Genomic DNA, 23,383 nt, shown 5'->3' on the forward strand with positions numbered 1-23,383 from the left:
TCTTTTGGTTAGATGTTCTCTTTCGGGTTTGGTGTTTTTTTGGCTTGGTTTTTGTTGTTGGTTTAGTAAGACGCTTTTCATGTGTTGGAATTGTGTTGTTGTTGTAGTTGTTGCTGGCTGTAGTGCTGAGATCGTTGAGGCTTGAGCTGCTTCATGTACTTTTTATGTATCACTTTAATCACTGAATCAGATATACTTTGAAGGCACAAAAAGACAAACGAACAAATGAAAACGTAACGAAGAAATGAAACCCCCGTTCAAGGAAATTACAGTGTATTTATTTTTCACTAGTAGCAAAATATGGTATAGGCAAAAGGTAGAGAATATTTTCCCATGGGTTGTCAAAGTTATGTACTAACTAGCAGTAATGTGGCTGGAGCGCATTCGCATGTACATATATTCCTATGTAAAAGCTTAGCTACTCTTAAGTATAGGATATTAAATATATGTTTGTGTGTATGTATGTTTATAGATACCCAATTCCAGGCGTGTCTGTGTGTGGGATAATGGATATTGGCTAATGGATGGAGTGCTTGACGCTGTGTGCTGTAATAATGAGTTACTCTAAAGATCAGCGAAAGTAAAGCGGCTGCGGCGAATGACATGGGTGTGTGTGTGCGTGTGTGTGTGTGGTTCAGGCTCTTGCTATGCAAATGTTTTCCTATAATTAACCGAGACTCCGTTTAAGACTCAATCATAGCTCTAGCCCCACGCAGCGGAACTCGCCAGCTCCATAACGCTGATGACATTCGCAAATTTCGTGCCATCATCTCATCCAGTGTCACCGAGAGCGGGTGGGGGTGGGGGGGGGGAACTCTGGGCACTCTGGCAATAAGCCACTGGGGCGGGGCGGTGCAGGCATAGGACAGGCCCTAAAAGTCGGCACTGGCCACTATGTGGGCAGCAATGAAAGCCATTTTAATTGCTTCTAAATGAGTGAGGTCCACGCAATTGCACAGACAAGACAGTCCCACAATGCTACACACATACTCGTAAAATCTGGCAGCATTGATGGGGCAAGGGCACTGTTATGGGCACTGTGGACTGAGGGCAGGGGTTCCTGCAAATAAAAGCCCATATCAGATCAGGGCACAAAGGCCACAAATTATTCACACTGATTACATGAAGTTTTCGGCTGGCTTTTTCGGGGCATTAAATAAACCATGCTGAAAAAGTAAACCGTTATAATTACGTAGTATTTGATGGGTAAACACACACACACATACGACACACACACACACATGCACACACAAACAGAACACATTGAATGACAACAGCATATGGGAGGGCACTAAAAACAAATTGGGGGTCCAAAAATGGCGCAAGGCTCAAGATAAAACGAAAATAATCAGCAGGCAGTCAGGCCGAAGGACATACACTGGCGGAATTCGTTGTGTCATAAAAATGTACAGCCCCCAACGAGGGGGTAAAGACGAGGACTAAGGACAATCCCATGTTGATTTAGGACAAAGAAAGCGAAAGCGTTTGGGGGGAAAAGTTATTCGAATGCAATTTAAATAAATACGAAAGGCGGCAGGATCGAAAACTCTAGCCATAATTGAAATCACTGGGAGAATCGGAGTTGCCACGGCGACACACGACACACGACACACGACACATGCCCCTACACATGCCCCGACCCGACTCAGGGTTTTGTCAACGTGATTTGCATGTGTGCCAGAGACCCAGAAAGAGAGAGAGAGAAAGAGCAACTCTATGAATAATTTATGCGCATTTAATTCGATTGTTGTGGCATAGGGACACACATCGTTCTGGTGCATGGGGGACAAACCGTAGCCCTGAGAGAACTGCGAGGATTACGAGGTAGACTTCGTACATAATTTAATCGTAAACATGAAATAGTTTTGTCATGTTTTATATTCAACTTCAGTTGTCCCACTTTCAAAGGACCAAGAGCCACTCTCTCTTGCTCTCTCTTTATATTTTATGGCATTTCCGTCTCGTTTCTTTTGTCCTTTGTCTTGTTTTATTTGTGTCTCGCCTTTTATTGAAATTTCTGCTACCTAATTCCGCCTTTCTCTGTCCCTTTTTTCGTATGATTGTTATTTTGTTGCTGTTTGGAAATAAACTAAATAATGACTGCCATTACGGTGCTCGTTTTTGGGTACCCCTGGGAGCCACTGGGAGGAAGGACTCATTCTGTGGTTAATTATGGGCAGGTTGCCTGCGGCTAATGGGAAAATGGGCAACCGTTTTGACCAGCAGATAGTCCCGACCACAGCCCAAATACTAAGCTGCAATTTGATGCACCATTCGCATGGTTCGCAAAATCGTTTCTAATCAATTTCAAGTGCACACTTTACGAGTATTTCTCTGCACAGCAAACCAAATTAACTCGGAGACAAACTATCCGGCAAAACGAAACTGTCACTTTGCATCAAGGCGATGGGCCAGACGGGAATGGGAAGCTAAGTGTATGAAAATTCAAGTTGTAGGACAAAATGCAGGAACAACAAAAAAATCGAACGTCCTTGGGCCAAAACAGAACCCAAACAAGGGTGGTGCAGGGAGGAGTGGTCGGTGTGAGGATGAGCAAAAACAATTTGCAATCAAATAAAGAACAACGGGGATGCAGAGGAGAGAAGGGGGGCAGAAGGTAAGAGATAGGAGGGCGAAGCTCTAGCAAAGAGAACATCGCGTGACAACACGAAGAAAAGGAAAATGCGACTCCTGATGAGCATGAATCCATCTGCAGCCGAGGACAAGGATAACCGCCAGAGCCGCAAGACGCAGCGCGCAAGGATGACAGCAAAATGAGTAGAAAATTAACAAAACGCGAATAGACAGAATGCAGGAGAGACGACGGAACCATCACCATCGCCAAGCAACCAACCAACCACTGTAAATATATCCTAAAATTATGCAGCCGGATGGAGGAGGAGCGAGGACGAACCGCATCGGTGGCAACTGTGGCAGCTAGAAACTCGGTTGTCAAATGCAAATACAAATTTATGGTATGTACTTGATGAAGTTTTGAGCTGCAGCCAGGAGCTGGAGCCACTGCAGGAGTCTTTCCTTGCGAAACGGGAAGTGCCTGGGTGGCTTTCGGGTGGTGGCTAAGCACTCAAGTCAACTTGTTAAAAACTTCTTTGCTGCTTTGGACGGTTCGGCCAGTGCCAGTCATTTCGAATGCTTTTTTGGCCAGGCGGAACGGAGAGGAGAAAGGAGAGGAGAGGAGGGAGGCAGGCAGGCAGGAGCAACCTTGTTTACCCAAGGCGGTGGCACAGTTAGGAGGACAGTGCCACTGCCACCGCCTTCACGTGCTGGCATTTTGTATCGATTGCCCGGGAAAAAGGTAAGGAAAAGGCAAAGGCAACGTTAAAGACAGCTGCAGAAAAGAATAGAAAGACGATTCACACAGCGGGGCGAGTGAAAAATCGTATGCAAATATTAGGTTTGCATTTTCCACTTTATATTTAACTTTCCTCACTTTACTTTTTTGTTTTCCTTTCCGTCCACTCTGTCCTCTAACCGTTGTTTGCTCTGTCCGCTCTGTTATTATTGTTAAGACAATAATGCAAAACGAAATTGACGTTCAAGCCAAGTTGTGTGGGGTCGGACGGATTGTCAGCCCGCCCCACGATGAATTCTAATCAAATCTATGGATTTTCTTGTCAAAAGAAGTGGAGAACAGTCAGTGGGCCATGCCAAGCACTTTGCATGGCCGTGCAATTAGCCAACCACACGGACATTGTGGGGAAAATTCCACAGTTTTTCACCACCTGTCCCAGCCCAGCTGTACCATAATCAACCACAAAGAAAGGAACGTATATCCTGCTCTCTGTCCCCCGTCCTCATCCACGCCCACATGACAATGATGTTGTAGCTACTAGCTACACATCTCCTCCGCCCACGCCTTCTCCATTTCCAGCGCCCGGACAGACAGGCAGACAGGATCCAAGTTCATTCAATGCTGTGCCATTCATTGATGGGAGGCTGCCCTGCCTGGCAAATGGACACAGCGTAGCACTGGCTCATCCGTTTGTGGCAAGAGCTGCCACACAGTGTCAGGGTGGAGGAATCCAAACAGAGAGAGAGAGAGCTGGATGTGGCATGCAAATGCAAAGTGCAAACAAACTACGGCTGCCACCAGACAACACCAAATGTAAACGGCAATCCAACGAGGCAGATAAATGCATCGGATCGGTCCTGTTGCCATGCAACAGGGGATGGCGGAACAGGAGCAACAGCAGCCAAACTTTGTGCTCGTCCGTCTGTCCATTGAAAAAACGTGGCTGCCTGGAGTTATTGTGGCTTTGGTCATCCCAGCTTTATGCCCTCCCAGCCAGTCACAGTTCCTGCCGTTGCTGTGGCAGTGGTTGCGGCAGACTTTGACAGTTTGCCAGAGCAACACAAGCAGCAACAACAGCATTGATAGTGCGTTCGCCAGAACGGGACAGGATCCGCTGGTAGCTCAGTTTGTCGGCCTTTTGATGTTGCCCGTCTGTCGACCTCTTCCAGCTACAAATTGCCCGTTACACAGACAAAGACAACCAACAACAACGACAACGACAACGACAACGACAAGGATGACAACGCTGACAGTGTCGTCGCCTCGCTGTCTGCCCCAGACGAGAGTCGGTGTCGAGTCGGAGTCGAGTTGAGAGAGAGAACAGCGGAAGAGAGCGGAAAACGGGCCAAAAGCATTTAATTTCATTTTTATTCAAAGTGAAATATACAAATTAAAAATGGCATTTAATGCGCACAACTTTGTCGCCTGTCATAAGCACTGAGAACATGTGAAATGTGCGAATGCACTAGCACTGACAGTGGGTGTGGCAGGGGCAGTGGCGGCTGTGGCTGTGGCTGTGGCATTGGGGTAGCACTGAGAAAAAGAGACAAACAGGTGGCACTATTGCTTGGACGTAGGCGGCTCTAGTGGTGTTGGTGGCACTGTTGTGAATCTTAAATGCCAGATGCCACACAATGATGATAATGATGATGATAATGGTGATGCTAATGATGATGATGATGATGCGGTCTCCTCCTGAGTGTCTCTGATTGTACGTTAAGACATTAAGTATACGCCTCAAGCGGCTACGGTAAGAACTTTGAAGCGGCACAAATTGTTAATAAAAGGATTACAGGATTACAGCAAAAGCTGCTGTGGGGGGGATGGAGCAGCGTAAGAAGATATTGAGCATACGCAACGTGGAATTGTTTAGCCAATTAAAATCGAAGTTTGTGGACACATTTCTGGGTACATTTCTACACTAAATATTCGCTCAAGAGGTGACACACAAAAAGCAATCATCATCTCTCCGTCTTCGTGTGCGTGACAGAGTACGTGTGCGTGTGTGTGCGTGTGTTTATGCGTGTGGCAAATGCAATTGTGTTCTATGACAGAGTGTGTATGTGTGTGAGTGCTGTGTGTGTGTGTGTATAGGTGCATCACTTAGTGGCTAAGGGGGCGGGAGGGGGAAAAAAGTAGTAATAAAATGTGAACGCACTTGGTAGAATCTCACCTGTGCTCAGCGTATAGTCCCAGCTGGTATCGGGCTCGTTCTTATACACATTCAATTTCTCTGGCTGCAAAAACATGAATGAAATGTAGCAACAAATCGATAGAGATAGCATTATGTTGTCGTCTCCCATTGATGGATCAAACTTACCTTGGCATAATCAATTTTCAAAGTGCAGCAACCGGCATAGATATCGGCTCCATTTAGGTTCTCGCGCGCCCTTGTGGCCGCATCGAGATTGTCAAACTCCACCATGGCCTGAACGCCGTTCTTTTTGAAGATGACAATGCGTAGCACTTGGCCATGTGGATGACAGATTTTGTGCAAAACATCCTGCAAAGAAAATGCATTCAAGTAAGTCATTTTATCGACACATTTAAAATAATATTCGAAATTGCATTTGATCAGCAGATACATACATATGTACATATGCGTGGGCTGATCAAATTGCAAACGAATTTCTTGGCTTTCCCTGGGTCCTTTGTTCTTTTTCAGCCACGCTTTCTCAATTTCAGTTGTGTTTTTTGTCCGAAATAATTGGAATTTCTCATTTGAATGCTCCACAATCCAAGGCAGGCGGGGTTCCTGGCCAGGACAGCTGTCTGTGAGGAGGCTCAGGAACTCATTAGCATAATTTAATAAGCACTTTGCTCAGCTCCACAGCTCCACTACTGAGCCAAAGAAATTTTCCAATTAACATTCATAAATTTTCGAAAATACGTTAATGAGTTTCGAGTGTGCCGAGCAGGCGGCAAAATCCTGGGCGTGTCAGGTCTAGGCCAACCAAGAATTGGGCACAAACATAAAGAATTTCTTGTCTGGCAGTCCGTGGGGAGAAGGCCAAAGAAAGTCTGGCTGGGTTCATGTTCCCTGAATTGATGGCAAGTTATAATGAGCATTGGTCGTTGCCATGGAAATTTATGGAAAATTTAAGCTGCCAACACCATGGTCCCCACACCCTTACCCCACCCACTCTCAGCCACTGTCGCTATCTTTAACTTCCGTTTATGTACATATTTCCCAAGCAAAATAGTCAAGAAATTCGATGATGGAAGAGGCTTTTGCGGGTTTCTTTTGGGGGTGCGCTTGTCATATTGTAATGGGTTAAATGTTCAATTTATTTTGCCCTGCCCCACCACCGCTCCACTACCAACTCTCTCTCTCTCTCTCTCTCTCTCTCTCTCTCTCACACAGATTCTATTGGGAGGCAGTGCCTAAGCGGATTTTGTCTGTCTGTCAGTGTATTTTGTTATTCATGAAATTCATCGATAAGTCCGTCGGCTCATGAAATTTTGAAGCGTGCTGAAAACTTTTCACATTGATTTGCATTACACACAGCAGCAACTTCATCAGCACAAATATTATCCCATGGACTGGGTGGACTTTTACCCAGAAGAAAGACAAGGGATGGCTGGTACAGTTCCTCAAGGAGTTTCTACAAATTTATGTATTTATGTAGCCAATTTCAGGGCACTTTCTGAGACTCTTACTCCAACTGAGTTGCAACTGGAGACCCAATATTAGCCATCCACTGCCACTGACACAGTTACATGTTCTCTGTGTGTTTTTTCTTCATTTTTCCTGGCTGCAGTGGAACTCTTATATGAATCATTTTCTCACTTTACCGCACCATCGCCCTCGCCCTCGCCCCACGCTCTGGCTCAATGATTGTGTACGTCTGTGGGTGTATGTGTGTGTGTGTGTGTGTGTACTATTACTTAATTATTAATGCAGCTGCTTTCTTTTTTTCCATTACTTCCACTACTCTTTTCCCCTCTCTCGCTCCCTGCACACACTTAACACTTCCCGACTTGTCCGCCCGACAACTCTGTCTCTGCCTCTATCAACCGCAAAAGTTTTCTAATTAGTTTTTGTGTGCACACTGCGCTTTATAGTTGGATAGTGCGCCATTCTACTGCATGGTAATGCTGGCCAGCCAGAGGAGTGCCTGCACTGCAGGAGCGGAAAGCGGAGTGCGACTTGCAGGAGGAAGTGCAAGTGTGCTTCAGAGAAAGATAGTGAAGGAGTGAGAAGGGGGTCAGAGAAAATACGTTTTCTCGCTCATTTTCATCTGCAGCGACATTTTACAATTCGTTTTTGAAGCTGCATTTAATGCAATTTGCACAAGGTCCTAAAGCAGGACAAGGACAGGACAAGGCATAGTTGTAGCTGGAGGCAGCCATGGATAGAAAGTGGCAAGAGAGAAAGCTGGAGAGCACGAAATGTCTGCAATTATTGTAAATAGCGTAATCATCGAGCGTCACCAGCCAGCGAAGGGTGCAAAAAAAAAAAGTGTGGAGGTGGAAACCCTGTGAAAAAATTACTCTTGTTTATGAGGGCAGCTTATTGAATAAATGAGGCACGTGCCCTCTGATGGCAGCAGGGAGACCTTCTCGAATAACGAAAAGGGATACGGATAGTCGACTCTGTTCAGTCATTGTTGGCTGGGTAATTCGAGCCCATTAGGCGAATGGCATTGGGATTGGCAAACAGAGAAGGGGCAAGAAAGAGCTTTGGTATCCCTGAATGATTATGTGCGAAATGGAGCTGATTAGACAAAACTCTTGGCTGGCTGGCAACGGAAGTGCCGGGCTCTCTCTCCTGAGGATGCCATAACAAAGTACAGTTATGTTCGAGTCGTCTTTTCTTTGCATTCCTTGGACTGATTGAGAACTTTAATCAACATGGAGGCCAACAGAATTTCCGCCATAAAACGTATACGAATCCAAATAACTTTGAGACATGCTCTTAAATCCAAGGAGGGGGCAGAGCGGAGCATATCAAAAAAGTTTAACATTTCACGAGCTGTGAAAATTAAAAAACTAATCCACAAGAAGGCGAGAAATAAAAAGCTGCAAGACACACACAGAGGGAAAGAGAGAGCTTGTGGGAGAAACAAATAAACCGCATCCAAAATGAAAGTATTAATAAAACAGCAGTGTGGGGGTGGGGATTGGGTAGGGGGGATGGTGTGGTTGCGTGTGTGGGTGCTGCACTTTTTTGTGGCATGAAACAGTTATTTAAAATACAAGCGCCGTGCTTTCCAGCAATACATATCGTACGAGCTACGCGGCATTTTATGAGGCACTATAACTTGTTCGGACTGGCCGCGGGACAACATCATCACCACACCCCCACATACCACAAAGAATTCTGCGAAAAGGGACCAGCGGGTTGGGTGTTGGTGTGCGGTGCAGGAAAAAAATAAATTAATATTTTATCTAGAGCAGAGATTCGCCAGAGCCACCCGCACCACCGCCATGCCCCAGCATGCATTTTGTTTTGCCATTTTATGGCCATCATCAAAAGCGCATTAAAATTTTACTAAGGCGTCATGCCAGGGGGGTTGGCTGTTGCCCAGGGGCTGGGGGAGTGTCCAGGCGTGCTAAATATTAAATCAGCGAAATGCCAACAGCAACAACAACAAAAACAGCAGCGTCAGCTGCCGGAGTATGGAATGAAAGCAGAGACAAACATCGCCACAGCATCTCCGTGTGGCAGGAAAATATTTTAAGCGGCTTTTCCCAGGTCCATCAACCGGACCAGGACCAGGAACAGGACCAGGACCAGGAACTCCCACATCATTTGGCCACATAAACGGGAACAATGGAGCATGGCTGGAGAGCACCGCAAAGCGCATTAAATATTAATAATAATGTGCAATCAATGTGCACGCGTTGCAAAAAATTGTGTGGTCAGCCATTGTTTTAGTATTTGATTTTCTACATAGACTATTTTAGGGTCTGACAAGTACTAAACCCAATGAAGAGGAATCATAAGATCCTTTCTAAGCTGTAGAAATTTTGATGGACACTAACGTGTGGCGGTATTACCAGAACTTCATTTCAATTAATATAAATGAGGCAGTTGCTTGGCTTCGTGGTTTTATCAGAAATTACTGCTGAGGTTTACAGGACTAAAATTCTATCCTGCCAGCATACGACACAATGCAAGCATTTGACAGCAGGCAGAGCCTTACCGCTGAAACGTTTATGTCAGGGCAGTGGAGACCAGAGCAAAATGCAATCAAGTCAAATCAAATCCATGTTTGTGGCTTCCTCCTGGATACTCACTCTGCAGCTGCACTTTCTGCAGTGCCCTGAAGTTCGATTGATTGTCATGGTTTTTGGTCGAACTGAGTGCAAGTCATTGAACCGACCGCAAAATTGAGAAGGAAACAAACCGAGAGCGGAGTTCATTCCCCCGCCAGCAGGCAGCAGGCAAGCAGGCAGTTCCCTGTTTTGGTCTGGTTCTTCGCACAAACAAAATTAAAAAAAAAAAAAGAGAGAAAAAATACTCAACAAGTTTTTTAGCATTTGAATTTCTTATTGACCCATTTCTTCGGGGCAACACCAAAAGCACAAGACCAAACACAGCCCGAATCCGAGCAAAGCCCATTCAAACCCGTTTCAAGTCATTTGCAACACTTTCGGGGACTGCAGCTGCCAGGGGAAGGTCGAAATACGAGAGGGGAGAGAGAGAGAAAGAGATAGAGTGAGTAACTGCATTTTAGCCTGGCTCTCACCATGTGCCGTTAGCCATAGAGGGGGGACTGAAGCAACAGCAGCAGCAGCAGCAGCAGCAGAATCAGCATCGCGGGGCCCGGCCCTTGAGTGCAAAAGTAAATTTTGAACAACTGGAAAGACGGGTTTTTCATCCTCGCTTCTTGGTCCCCTCTTTGCGAGGAAGGCATTGCGACTTTGTGGATTTGTTAGAGCCGAAAGTGAAGCCCAGCGAAAGAGATTACGAACCCTCTAAGCCCCAGCATAAACCAGCAAGCAGTTGGCTAGTTTTATTCTGCCTCGAATCGCTTTAATTTATTCGATGGCAAATATTTGTTGCCATTGATTGGGCGATCACTGTGTCCAAGCGCAAAAACCAAATTAACACATTCGCAGTGCCCGTAAATAAACACAAAGTGTTCTATTTTTAATAGGTCCCGTAAATATTATGTACATTAAATTTATGCTGAAAGCGATCGACTGGACCCGGACCCACTCCGCTTGGGCCACAGCAAACAAATCATAATGCACAGAACAAAAATGTTTGCACAAATATTTTGATATCATTTCGATTTTTATTTCATTCGCAGTTTATCCGGACGTGTGCACAGGGGCTTGGGGGACTGGACTCTCCCCCGTATCGTAACGATCTCTGACGGAGTGAGAAAATTAGCATAATACAAATTATCAAAATTGAAAAATCACAGAGCCATAAAATATGCATACACGCGAGAGGGAGAGGAGCGGTGGCCAGGCAAATGGTAATAGAAACCAAGAGGGAAACTTTGCTTCAAACCGAAGCCTTAGATACGGTTTTATTTTAGACCGGAATGCAGGAATTCAGAAATAAGTCATATAAATAGATTAAAAACTATAAGAATAATGAAGTTCCCAAGGCGAAACTATTTGAAATAAAACTGTTTATAAGTTAATAACTAATAAAGTAGATAATCATACAAATAATTCGAGTTATTCCCCCTTCCATGCTACAACAAAAAGAAGATTCAATTTGTGAAAAATTTGTGTGTGAAAGTGACCGCAGTTGCATGCCCCCACATTGTTGATGCTGCTGATGCAGTTGTTGTTTGAAGATAAAAAGTAAAAGCAAAGTAGCCCAGACAGAGACGAGCTGTTGAGAAACTTCCGCTGGAAGTAGCAGTGGCGATGGCTGTAAGCAAAATGTAAATGAGTCGCTCCAAGATGCAGATACAGAGATGGCAACGAAAATGTACTACAGATGGAGCTGGCGGCCGAGTGTTGGCAATAAAATTTTGCCATTAACATTTAATTGAGGCGCACCAGGCTGGGACAAAAACTCAACGGAAACTCTCTCGGTCTGCCGGCAAGTGGTTTTTGTTTTGTGGGGGGGCGTGAAAGGGCGTCAAACTGTGAAATGAAACTGGCATAGAGCCATGGAGGATGCCTCAATTAAATGGCATGCTAATGGCAGGAAAATGTGCACATTCGATTGGGAACGGGAAGGCAAATCTTGGCAAAACTTCCCGAATTATCTCTTAAGGTGTCAGTCATTGACATATCGATTCTAGTAAGCAATTTGGAGCTCGTTTCATTTGACAAATTTTGGGCTTCAGCACCTCTTAAAGCACCTTAACGCGGCTCTTAAGTGGCTATTGTCAGGGCTGGCAGAGGCAAGAGGCTGCTAATTTTCTCCAAGCACCCACTGTGCTCCACGCACCACACACCACACACCACTCCCCTCTCTGTCCTCCCCGCGTGTCCTGCTGCCGCTGCAGCTCTTCAGTTTCAGTTTTACAACCAATAAAAAGAATTTTATGACCACAAACATTAAAATGTTCAAATTGAAAATAAGCGCAAAACAAAAGGGGACATGAAAGAAGCCATAGAGAGGGGTCGAATGGGGGAGAGAGTGCTTGCTGCTGCTGCTGCTCGAGAGTAGAGAGAGATATACAGTTTTTTTAAAGCAAAATTTATGTCTCACAAAGGTAGCGATGAAAGCAGGAAGGGGAAGCGGAAGTTGGAGAAAGGAAACAGAGCTGAGCGAGAGCCGCAGAGCCGGAGAGGTTACCAGAGGCTAGCTCCTGTCAGTGGCACACAAAAGTCCAGAGTCAGAGCCCGCTTAATGTGTTTGTTTGAAGTTGGGCAAAAGGAGAACAGCAGCAGCAACAGCAGCAACAGCAGCAGCCACAGCAGGAGGAGGAGGCGAAGGCCAAGACGTGGAGACAATGGAAATTGCCAAAGCACAAGAGCCAATTCGAGCATGAAAATGTAAACAAGCCCAGAGCTCGGGTAAAACCAGAGAGAGAGCAGAGGACACAAAATGTGTGTCGCAACGGGCAGGGGTTGGTAGTTGCTACGGAGAAGGAGAGGAGGCGGCTGGCAGTGCACTCAACATGACAACGAAATCAACAGTTAGCCAATGAGCCTGAAAGGGCCGAATGGGAGGCACACGGAATCGAGCAAAACCGTTAACGTGACAGAGCGAAAGGTAAGCAGAGAAAAGAGAAAGAAAAAGAGAGTAAAAGAAGGAGAGGCAGATGTTACACCACTCAGCAGAAAGACAGAGAAAGAGGGAGAGAGAGATAAAGAGAGAGAGACTTCGGGCACCTAACGACTTGGGTGGCGCCAGGTGGAGCTTCTGCTGTTGCTCCTACTGGCAGGTGGTGCTGCGTACTGCTGGTGCGTGGGTGCGTGGGTGCGTGTGTTGGAGCCACAACGGGGCGGCGGCCAGAAGTTGCACAAGACAATTATAAACGTAATGGCAACAACAGTTAGCCCAAGAAAAAGAACAAGGGGCAGGCCAGCGCACAGGCACAGGAAGTAAAGAAGGGAAAAGGGAAAAGGGAAAGGGAAAAAGAAAGTATCGTTAGTGAGTAGGAGGCAGCAGCTGAAAGCATAAATTCTGGTTAACAATGCGACGGACACAGGGGGGTGGCGGCATGGGCTCCAGCAATCGCGTAGGTGTTGCGTCGTCCTTTGGTCGTTTGGCTAAAAAGCCAAGGGAGATAATGTTCGGCCAATTCTCCATCTCAATCGCTCTCTCTTTCTCTTTCTCTCTTTGTGTATATGCCACTGAATGTTGCATTAGATGTAAGCTGGAGTGGGGGAAGATGCGGTTATATCCATGACAGGACAGGGTTGCAAAAGGATTGTAGAGGAAATTAAAAAGTGATAAGAAAAGATAAGATGATGCTGGAAGAAACGAATGCCATTACAACGCTGGAGGGGAAATGGAAAAAATAAAAACTGAACTAGCGATGGCATTGGGAAAAATTGAAAAAATACACGAAATTGTTTTCCGCCATTATTGCAGGACAAAGTAGAGATAATAACCATAAGATAAGAAAGGGAAGAAACTTTAGGAATACAAAAAAAAACTAAATTATTTAGGTTACAGCAAAAGAAAAGTCAACAGAGACTCGACAACCCTGTCTGAGACACTGACTGACTGGCTGCACCTTCTGCAAATTGTGGGGGTGCGGATGGAGGCAGTAACTCCACTCCAGCAAAGAGAGCAAAGAAATTAGCAGGCAAACACGAGCAAAAGAAATAAATAAGACGAACGGCGGGCAGGCACGACGGCGAAACGAAAGGATGGCAATCCCGGCAGTTAAAAAGGATAAACTGCGTCGCCCACTCCACTCCACTCCACTCCAGAGGGAGAACGAGGTGGAAGGAGCGAGTGTGGCATCTCCATTCTGTACGAGATGTGATGGCATGGAAAGGGCATGTCCTGAAACGTACAGCCAAGCATCCGGGCAGCCACACACACACACACACACACACACTGGCGACGTGCTCCCAACACTTCTTGAGTAATTCATAGAAAGGTCGTAAAAGTCGAGTCAAAGTAATTATGCGAGAGGCAGCGCAAAAAAAAAGAAACACAAAGGGGGAAAAAACAGGAGCAAGGAAGAAGCCAAGATCCAGGATGCTGGAGTTAGCAGCCAGAGCCATTTAGATTGTATGCAAGAGTTGTTAAGACAAATACAAGTACAAGTGTGCACACATATAAACATACCTACACACGCACACACACACACACACACACACACACACACATCTACAGCTACCGCCCCAAAAGCCCCTCTGCTGACTTGCGTTAATTGAGTGGGCCGTGCGCCTGTGGCCGGGTGGCTGCTTCGTTGGCCCTAGAAGCCGGGCAGGGATGTACTATACGGGATGGGGCGTGGCATGGCAAGGCACAGCCTGAGCGCGTTAAAGTGGCAGCTGCCTCTGCTTTCTGCTGTCGCAGCGTCAAGTGGCAGCCGCGCTGAAGCCGCCGCACAAAAGTATGCAACAATTTTCAAGCCACACCCACACCCACACCCACACCCGCAGCCGACAGGGTGTAATGAATTTATTGTGCAGCAGAGGAGGAGAGGTAAGGAGGCCAGACAAGACAAGGAATTACAATGCGGCTTTAATTGCTGAAAGGCCACAAATTACAGCGAAAGACGGCGAAGCTAATGAAACATGTGGGTAAAACGTAAACGGCAGCCACCCAAATACTCAAATAATGCGAAACGGAATTAAGCTCAACTGAAGACTTTGATTCGAATGGCATATAAAGTGGCTTAATGAGAAGTAGAGGCGCCAATTACATCGGGGCAACAGGATATTGGCCAGTAAGCGATTTCAAAGGTAATTTATCCCCTCCAAACCCCTGCAATAAATCCATTTGCATTGGATAAACGGAGATTTCCATTACAATCCTTTGAGAATTAATTGCGTTTTATGTCATTTGGCTCAAGGATATCTCCCTCCCAGCAGCATCACTTCGATCCTGCATAAATGCATTTCAAGGACAATTTATTGGCATTAACTGAATGAGCCAATATGGATGGATAGTTATTGAAACATGTCGGACAAGAAGCTGCTGGAATGAGGGTTGTGGGTGTTGGGAACGGGGAACCGGGAACCGGGAGCCGGGCACCCGTTAGATAAGCAAACATGTCAATCGGAACGGGTTGGACAAATGCACTGAGAGTGCCCCGTTGTTGACGAATGTTCGTGTCAAAATGGCAGCCAACTTGACACTATGGAGGAGGAGAAGTGGGAGTAATGGCTAGCATCGGCAGAGCAGTGGGAGTGGGGCGACAAGCACTGAGTAGTTGGCTTTGAAATTGCCCTGACACTTGACATTTGATAGCAAAAATATTATCCAACAAAAAAGAACGAAATAAAAATAGAAACGGCCAAGAGACAGTTGTGAAGCGTGCTTCAAATTTGACATATTGGATTGCAGCAGATGAAGGCTGCAAACGCCCAGTCACACTCACTTGCCACCAGTGCTCTGCTTTGTCCCTGCAGCTACCGCTGCCCCTGCTCGGGGTCTTCTCTGTTTGTCTATGCTAATACGCGTAAAAAGCATGCAAATTTCTTTGACTACGAATAAAACTGAAGAAATTAGAGAGCCGGCGATTGAATTGGTTCACATGCCTCACAGACTTTCATCGCCTTGCTGGCTGTGAAGATGCCACTCCATCATTCCGCCTCCACTGTGAGGTGGTTGTTTTTTTTTTCAGCCACCACCCTCCCACCTGTGTGTCAGCAATGGACTAAATCCTGCGGTGAGAGCTGCCAGGTCCACGATTCATTTCCACACCGCATATATGAATATAAATTCTGCATTCACCATTCACCAACGGCCTCTTGTTTTTCGTTGTGGCGTCGCCGAAGGCCGCACGCAGAAATTGAGCCATAATATGGGCAAGGCTAACCGTGGGAGGCTGGTCCGGGTCCTTGTTTTGTTACGCTCCCGTGGAACTGGTGTCATCCCCGTCGATTTTTCTGCACACATTTCGGGGGCGTGTGCACTGCGTTCCAGTCGTGCTGTTCTGCCCTCAACGTGGGTCGGACTCAAAATGGACAACAACAAGGGGCGAAACGCTAAATAAACTATGCAAGAAATTCATGCAAATTTTATGCCCTGCTGAAGCATTTAAAAATGACTACCAATGGCGGAATGGGAGGATGCTAGGACCCCCACCTGTCGTTGTTGGCATGTCTATCCGTGGGGGTCTTACAGTCACGTTGAAACTTGATTACAAACATGGCACGGGCACGGAGAAAAATGAACAAGAAAATGCGAAAATGCAGTTTGGATTGCAAATTGCACGAATGAAAATTTCTGTACCCTGATTCCAATGCATTTTTTGCTATAATAGAATATTCCGAGAATTCATTAAATCGTTTTTCTGCTTTGCTTGAATGCCATCGCCCACTCCAAGCACTTGGCTTCAACTTGCACTTTAAATTGGTGGCTGGCTTCTTTTATTTGCAGCTGGAGCAGGTCAAAATATAGCACTGGTCAACTATGCTAAGCTGCCACTCAGTCCAACTTGGTCCGAGACTGCCACTGCATCTATTTCTGGGTCTGTGGCTGCCACAGAGACTAAACCGCGTTGGCTGCTGCGGTTCTCGACAATTTGTGTTGCATTGTTTGAAATTTTCACGAGAAGCTGACGGCAGGCAAAGAGGGGAATATCCCTTGCCCTTGCGGCGGGATGGCGGCTGAATGCTTGGTGGCCTGCACCACCCCCCGGAGAAGACGAAACAAATGTTGCTTTAATGCTGCGGTCAACTGACGGACTGACGTTCGTCCCTGTTCGTGGGTTTTTATATCCGGCTGGCTGTTCCTCGGACTAATGTGATTTGGGGAGAATGGCAGCCTGCAAGAACGGATTGGCCATTGGCCACAAATTGAGACAAGGGACAAGACAATCAAACGTAATGAGCACCAGGCTCCTAATTCGTATGCGGCTACACAGAGTTAATTCCGTTCAAAGGAACCTAAACTATCAGAACAATGCGCCCCAGGGAGCAGCCCAGGACTGGGCTCCAAAAACAGATTTACGTGTCCCATGTACCATTGTTGTCCTGTGTCCCGTGCCCATTCGGTGCCCGAACTGTGCGTGGGGCTGTAAAGGTATCCAAAATTAATTGCGTGCATAATCAGTCTTTGTTGAAGGGTTTCCTCCTCCCGTCCAACTGTCTATCTGTCTGCTGGCCTATCCTGCCTACCATCTTGGCTGATTTACGTTGCGTATGCGCTATATTTATGGCACCTTCAATTCATTGTGCGTTAGATTATTTAACATGAACACCCACACACACACGCAGAGACACTTTATGTGTGGCCTCTTACGGGGCCTTTGAATTATTAGCAGGCATTAATTTTTCAGGCGCCTGGCTTAGCAGCCATAAGGATAAACCTTTCCCATTTCTCCCCCAGTGGGTGGGACTGGGTTCTGTTCGTTAGTTTGGCTAAGAGTGACAGTTTAAGCCATTCACGTTGATTGACTGTGTGCCCCTAAACGGAACATTATTGTTGCGCCTTGTGGCAACGCTTCCCAGGCTTCAACAGTGGCGAATGCTGAGAGATGCTGTGATGGAATTGAAGGAGCTCCTGCAGCATGGAACGATTTATATGTATATGCTCTGATGAGCATTCGTTTTCCATATTTCCTTTCCTTTCACGTCGCTGCAGCTATTTGTTATGGTTTGAAGGTTCTCTGGATTTTTCTGCTTATTCGGTATGGAACGGAATGGAATCATTCGCATCATTTATTCCAATCAGTTGCCACTGTGGCACTGCTCATTTCCATGCACAAAATCCACTCGCATTGTTCTACAAAATGCGGGCTGGACATAATTAAAACCACAAATAGCGCCAGTGATGCCTCATCATCATGATCGTTGGCCATGGCCGCGCGCACACATGGAGCAATAATGAGGGGGCAGGGACAGAGGGACAGAGGGACAGGGCGGCTGGTCAGTTATCTATTGTGCATTGTCTCGGTGCTGAAGCAGCATATCCATTTCCCTGCCACTGCCCACTGCCCACTGGAATTCACGGCTGACATATAAGCCGGAGACACACACAATTCACCTTTCTGCTGCTGCATGCCGCATGCCGCACGCCCACATATGCCACATTTACTGCATACATATACGAATTTTAATTATGCGTGCGCTGCTGCCAGTTAATTACACTGCACGAAAATCAACATGGCAAACCGCACATTGCGCATACGCTCCGTTAACCCGTTTATTAGTAAGGGATTTTCATTTGATTTTGGCCAGGTCCAGGCCCAGACCCTGCTCTGATCCCTGGCTATTGGCCACCAAATCCATTCCATCAATTAGCAGAATTATATTACACTCCCCGCACCCTTTTCGTGGGGAATTTCTCTCATCTGTTGGCGCAAATTTTGTCAGTTGCACATTTTCCCACTTAATATGGCCGAAGCCTTTTGTGGGCTAAGAGGCTTTGCGGCGATGTGGGCAGGGCTTTTGGGGCATTCGAGGTGACACCATCATTGTTCGGCAAATGAGTTTCATAGATTTTTCGAAACAAAACGATTTACCGCTTCACGAATCAATTTGGGGCAGCTGTTTGCAGCGTAGCCCCACAACACGTTTTGAAATATACAGAAAATACATTATTTGCGTTGAGATGAAATTCCCTTGGTTGCTTGTGGCTATCTGCCAGCCAATGCTCTTATCGTTCGCATTTGCCGAAGAATTACTGGGTAAGCTCGGACATTTCCGCAGACACTTTCTCTATTCGATTTCCATCTAGAGTGCACCAACAATGATGTCCCCGTAAAGTGTGCACGCTCCTGCCAAAAGCTTTGCGTGGATCAGCTGGTTATGCGCAAATGCAGATATGTTCAATGCAAACGAGGCTGTGCCTGTGCCCCTGGCATGGTGCGGAAGCGTGACGTTACAGGTTTCTGTATACGTCGAAGGGATTGCAGGCGATGGATCATCTAAGTAGTCGTCGGGCAATCGCAATTCAATAAAAATAAATTTTAAATTGAATCTTTTATGGTAATTTTTTGGGTTCTCTGTCAGCGGCAGGTTCTGCGCTTAGCTGTATTCCAATTTTAGCTTCGAATTTATATGGTTTTCAATGACTTTGCATCCGCCAATTGCTCTCAGCAGTTGTCTCATTGCCTGTCAACCCTCTCCCTCTCCCACTCTCTCTCTCTCACTCACTGTGCCGCATTTTCTTTTCTCTGGCTTGTACACAGTGGAAATGTCATGTCCATGTCAAAAATTGTATTGTGTTGACTTGCATTTGACAACTTAATGAATTTAGCGTTTCCACTCGGCGCATAAATCATTCACGCCACAGGCGCCCTTTACTTTTACTCTACAGATCGCCCCCGGCATTATCTTTTTTGGCCACCGAAATATGTATGTACGTGCCGATATTGCGGATGGACCACCATATTGCATAAGCCCCATCATTTTCGCGTATTATGGGAAAAGTTTTTCAAAAGTGAGAAATATAACCAAGAAAAAATGCACGTTACGTGCTCCATAAAATGCCCACACAGTTCTGACCAGAGCAGAGGGCCTGAACGGAAATATTTATATATAAATATATATGCATGTACGTAAACATATTTTAGTGGCCGCAATTTGCCGCCCTTCTTTTCTTCTATTTTTCCTCTTTCTTTTTTTGACAATGTGCAAGAAGAAACTTTTTCATTTTTTTGTTGTAGCGAACAAGAATGCCACTAACTAGGTACAGCAGCAGGGGCAGCAGCAACAAAAACAGCAAGAATGTGGCAGAGGCCTGTGGCAGCAGGACCTCAAGTGCTCGTCTCGGAAATCCTGAAAGGAGCCCCGGAGTTGTATGTAATTTGGTTTTATGCTTTATCGCTTGCTTGATTTTTATTATGATTATTATCGTGGGAATTACGATGCAACTTTTGGGTTACACCCAGCTCATATCTGACCCCACGTTCACCCTCTAACCCCTAGCATCTAACCCCTATCATCAAGCTGGAAAGTTTTCTTGTGATTGCTGTGCTCCCCATAGATTGAAGCCTTTGGAGTGGCTTCCTGGAAATTTTCTCTACTGATTTATTGGCCCCTTCCTAATCTGCTGCCCCGCAATTGCTGTTATGGATGGATTTGTATGATTATGATGATAGTGTCTGTGTATGAGTATTTGATGTCTTGATGTGACTTTGATGGGTGGCGCAAATGAGCAATTGACTGGCTTCCAGGCCTCACGCACTTACGACTTAAATATTTGCTACAAGAGCGCTTAAATTGGGTCACGAGAACTTACCTAAAACGAGAAAGAATCATGGATGCAATTAGTTGCGGCAATCACGTGTGTATTTCAAAACAATCTTACAGTAAATCTAATCAATGTAAGTGTTTCTATACTGAACAATCGCCAAGTGTTCCTCCCCTTTCCCCCCGCGCCACAACGATTTCTTAGCCATGAAAGTTCCATTACATCGATTCCTGTCACAGCAAAGGCTTCGCTTTGGTTACCCAGCGTACGAGTAACTCCTCTCCGATTGCCGCAAATCCCATCAACGGATTTGGTTATTTTGTTGCTCTCCCCCACAGCTTAGAGCACGGTCTCGTTTACCGCCCCCATCAAATCCACAGCATTAAGCTCCAAAACCCATTTTTGTTCTGCTTCTGTTGCAATTGCCATGCAAAAAAAAAAAAAAAAAAAAGAATCTACGACCCCACAAAGGACTCGAAACCGAAGGCAAAACAAAACATTAGAGCGGAGGGAGGGAGCACTAAAAGCGGGACTGCGGGGTAGTGGGTAGAGGGAAACTGATGTTGCAAGATGTGATGTGGAGTGGGCACTTTCCACCTGCTTTTCCTTCACTCTTGATCCGTTCTCCGTATGCAAAATGCCTCGCCAACAATGGCGAGTACATGGCTTAGGCCACATCGGTGAGAGGGCGGGGAGTGGTTGAGGATACAAAGGCTGAGGAGCACGGAGCCGCACAAAAGGCCACTAAAGAGATGTACCTATGCATGTGTGTGTGGATGTGGTGTGTCCTGTAAGTGTATGTGTGTGTGTGTGTCTATATTTAAGAGGCAGAGAGTCAAGCGCTTGTGATATGCACAGCGCAAAATCCAAATTTAATGACCAAGGAAAATAGACAGCAAACGAGAGACTGCAACCAGAGACTAACAGTGCCACAGGACACCATAGGGCAATGTCTGTGTGTGTCTGTGTGTGTGTGTGTGCTAGGGGCGTGGCACTAATGTTAGTTGAATGTTTGCTGAGCCTTTGTTATCGGCATGCGTCTTTTTGCAATTGGATATGCCTTTTATGCCTCTGGGCTGTGTTAATGTTGACAATGCTCAACATAGCCAAGGACATGACATGAGCTGGCCCCCACAGACAACCCCAGCAACAACCTCACACCCACTCGCACTCCCACTTCCACTTCCACTTCCAGTCCAACTACCGATATGAAGTGTCGTCATGGCCCCGAACGAGTGACCGAGACCATCACAAGGACCCTTTTAGCAACGCCCACCGTTGCCCCCAGGGGCAAAAACAGCATCAACATCCACATCCACATAGACATCGACATCTTTTGATGCCTGTCCTAATCCCTGACATAGTTCATCTCCATCTCTCTCCATCTGCATCCATCTGCGCTACCTCTTTCGTTGTGCCTGCCCCTCCTTGTGCTCCCTCCTGCCCCACCCTTTAATGGCAAATTATGACATTGACAAGCGGACAAGAAGCTGGCCTGGAGGTGTCACATTTCTCTGTCACCTTTCTGCCTGAGAGCAATTTGTTGCCGCCCCGTCACACACTCGAACTATTTTCTGCGATAAAAACTTATTGGCAAATACTCTACTATTGATCATATTCTACGATCGAACAACAATCTTTTGCTGCAGGAATATCTATCTTGTGCTCTGCTTTGCCTTTCTGTGCCCTGTGCCCTTCTTTTTGCAAGTGCCACGTGAGTGCAGCCACGAAAAGTGCTGCATACTTTGCAGTGTCTTCTACTTGGTCTCGTCCTTGCCGTTAAAGTTTATTTCCATTACGAATGCGTTTTCTTGTTTATCCACCCCCAATATACACACAGAACACACAGAAACAGTGCAGAAAACAAAAGTCCCATCACTATGTTTTCCCCATTGTTCTGTTGCTTTTTTCTTTGCATTACAAATAACTTTTCCTGTGCTTTCCCCTGTGCTACGTGCGAGCATTTTAACGTTTCAACATTTTCATTGCGTCTCTGGCAAAGGGGTTCGGAGGGCTACAGGGGGGTGCAGGGAAAAGAGTGCTCCAAATTTATGTGCATATATTTTTTTTGGGGGCGCATCCATTCAAGCGTGGCTTCGGATTCATGCATAATTACGGCATGGGTGGCATGGGCAGGCGGAGAGGAGAGTGAAGGATTCGTGAGTGGCAGCAGAAACAGAACAGGAATCAGGAAAACAGAAAACAGAAAACAGATTTCTATGACCAGCATACGTAGATGGATGCTGCAAGATAAATCAAAAATAGAATTCCAAATGACATCGACATGTTAATCACGTTTCAGTCGAAGAGTACTACAACCAGAATTGATAGGCATTGGAGGCATTAAGAGCTTTTCTGCAGGGACTAAAGGCTTCAAGAAAGGGAAATATAGATTGGGGATGAAATGGCACATCAAGGCAGTTATAAACATCAACCTTTACTGGGGTAATATATGTTAAGTCGGACTGAAATGACCGGGAATTATGAGCTATAGATATTCAAATTGAAATCATAAACCAAAAAAACGTATGCCCCTTATTCCGCACAGTTGCTGAGAGGTTCCACTGAGAGAGAACATGTGCAGGGGCTTTCCTTTTTGGCACACACTCAGTTGCACGTACAGTCGCACGCATTGTAAAAGCTTTTAACACGACATTGAGGGTCGCTCCGGATGGAAACTTTTGGCATTAAAAATACCCAAAAATGTTAATGCGACAAAATGTAAATTGAATTCAAATGTGGGCGCAAGATTTACACTTGTTCTCCCGCCCATTCCGCCTCCACATTCACTTTATGTGGCAAGTTGTCGCATTTCAGTTTTTGGTCAATTGAAAGCAATTAAAATGCGAGTTTTTGGCACTAAGAAAAGTTTGAAAAGCTGGAAGCAGGGGCCAGAGAAATGTTCTAGAAGCTGGTGTGGGGTGGCTTCAACAATGGAGAATGGACATAAAGTGGTTTTAAGCCATGAATGGGGGGGGGGGGGGGGATTACGGGCAGCAGAGACGGTGGCAGCGGCGAGATGACGATAATGTTGTTATTACGCGCACCGTCCGTGTTCCTCGGCTGCTGTGAATCTTCTTAAGGATTTATGAGGTCTCTGGTGCACTTCAATCTCCCCCGGGCATTGAGCACTGAGTACAGCTCTTACGTAAACTTAAAGTTATCCGCAAAATGGCTGTGAATGCAAATACAAAATGGCTGCCAGCCATTGCCCCCGCTTATCCTCTTATGGACAATAATAGTAACACATACAATGTGTTTGTAGTTACTCGAACCCCACTCCTTGCCTGCCCGACTGCCCGCGCCTACCCTTTCTGCCAGTAATTAAAAGATTAATTTTTAATGTGAGCTTAGTTAAAATGCGACTGCAACCA

At 45.9% G+C, this 23,383-nt stretch overlaps 1 protein-coding gene across 17 annotated transcripts in view; it reads right to left on the reverse strand.

Moving 5' to 3' along the window:
• LOC117592453 (heterogeneous nuclear ribonucleoprotein L) overlaps window positions 1-23,383 on the reverse strand; it is a 99,053-nt gene that overhangs the window by 43,751 nt on the left and 31,919 nt on the right. For 10 of the 17 annotated variants that reach the window (XM_034286218.1, XM_034286217.1, XM_034286231.1 and 7 more), the window contains 2 exons: window positions 5,634-5,816; window positions 5,472-5,550 (listed from right to left, as the gene is read on the reverse strand). In XM_034286218.1, the coding sequence (XP_034142109.1) occupies window positions 5,472-5,550; window positions 5,634-5,816 (262 nt within the window). The remainder of the gene's footprint in view (window positions 1-5,471; window positions 5,551-5,633; window positions 5,817-23,383) is intronic. The other 7 variants (XM_034286221.1, XM_034286219.1, XM_034286228.1 and 4 more) reach the window with 1 other exon arrangement.

This window comes from Drosophila guanche, unplaced genomic scaffold (assembly GCF_900245975.1).
Source record: "Drosophila guanche unplaced genomic scaffold, DGUA_6, whole genome shotgun sequence".
Lineage (NCBI taxonomy): Eukaryota > Metazoa > Arthropoda > Insecta > Diptera > Drosophilidae > Drosophila > Drosophila guanche.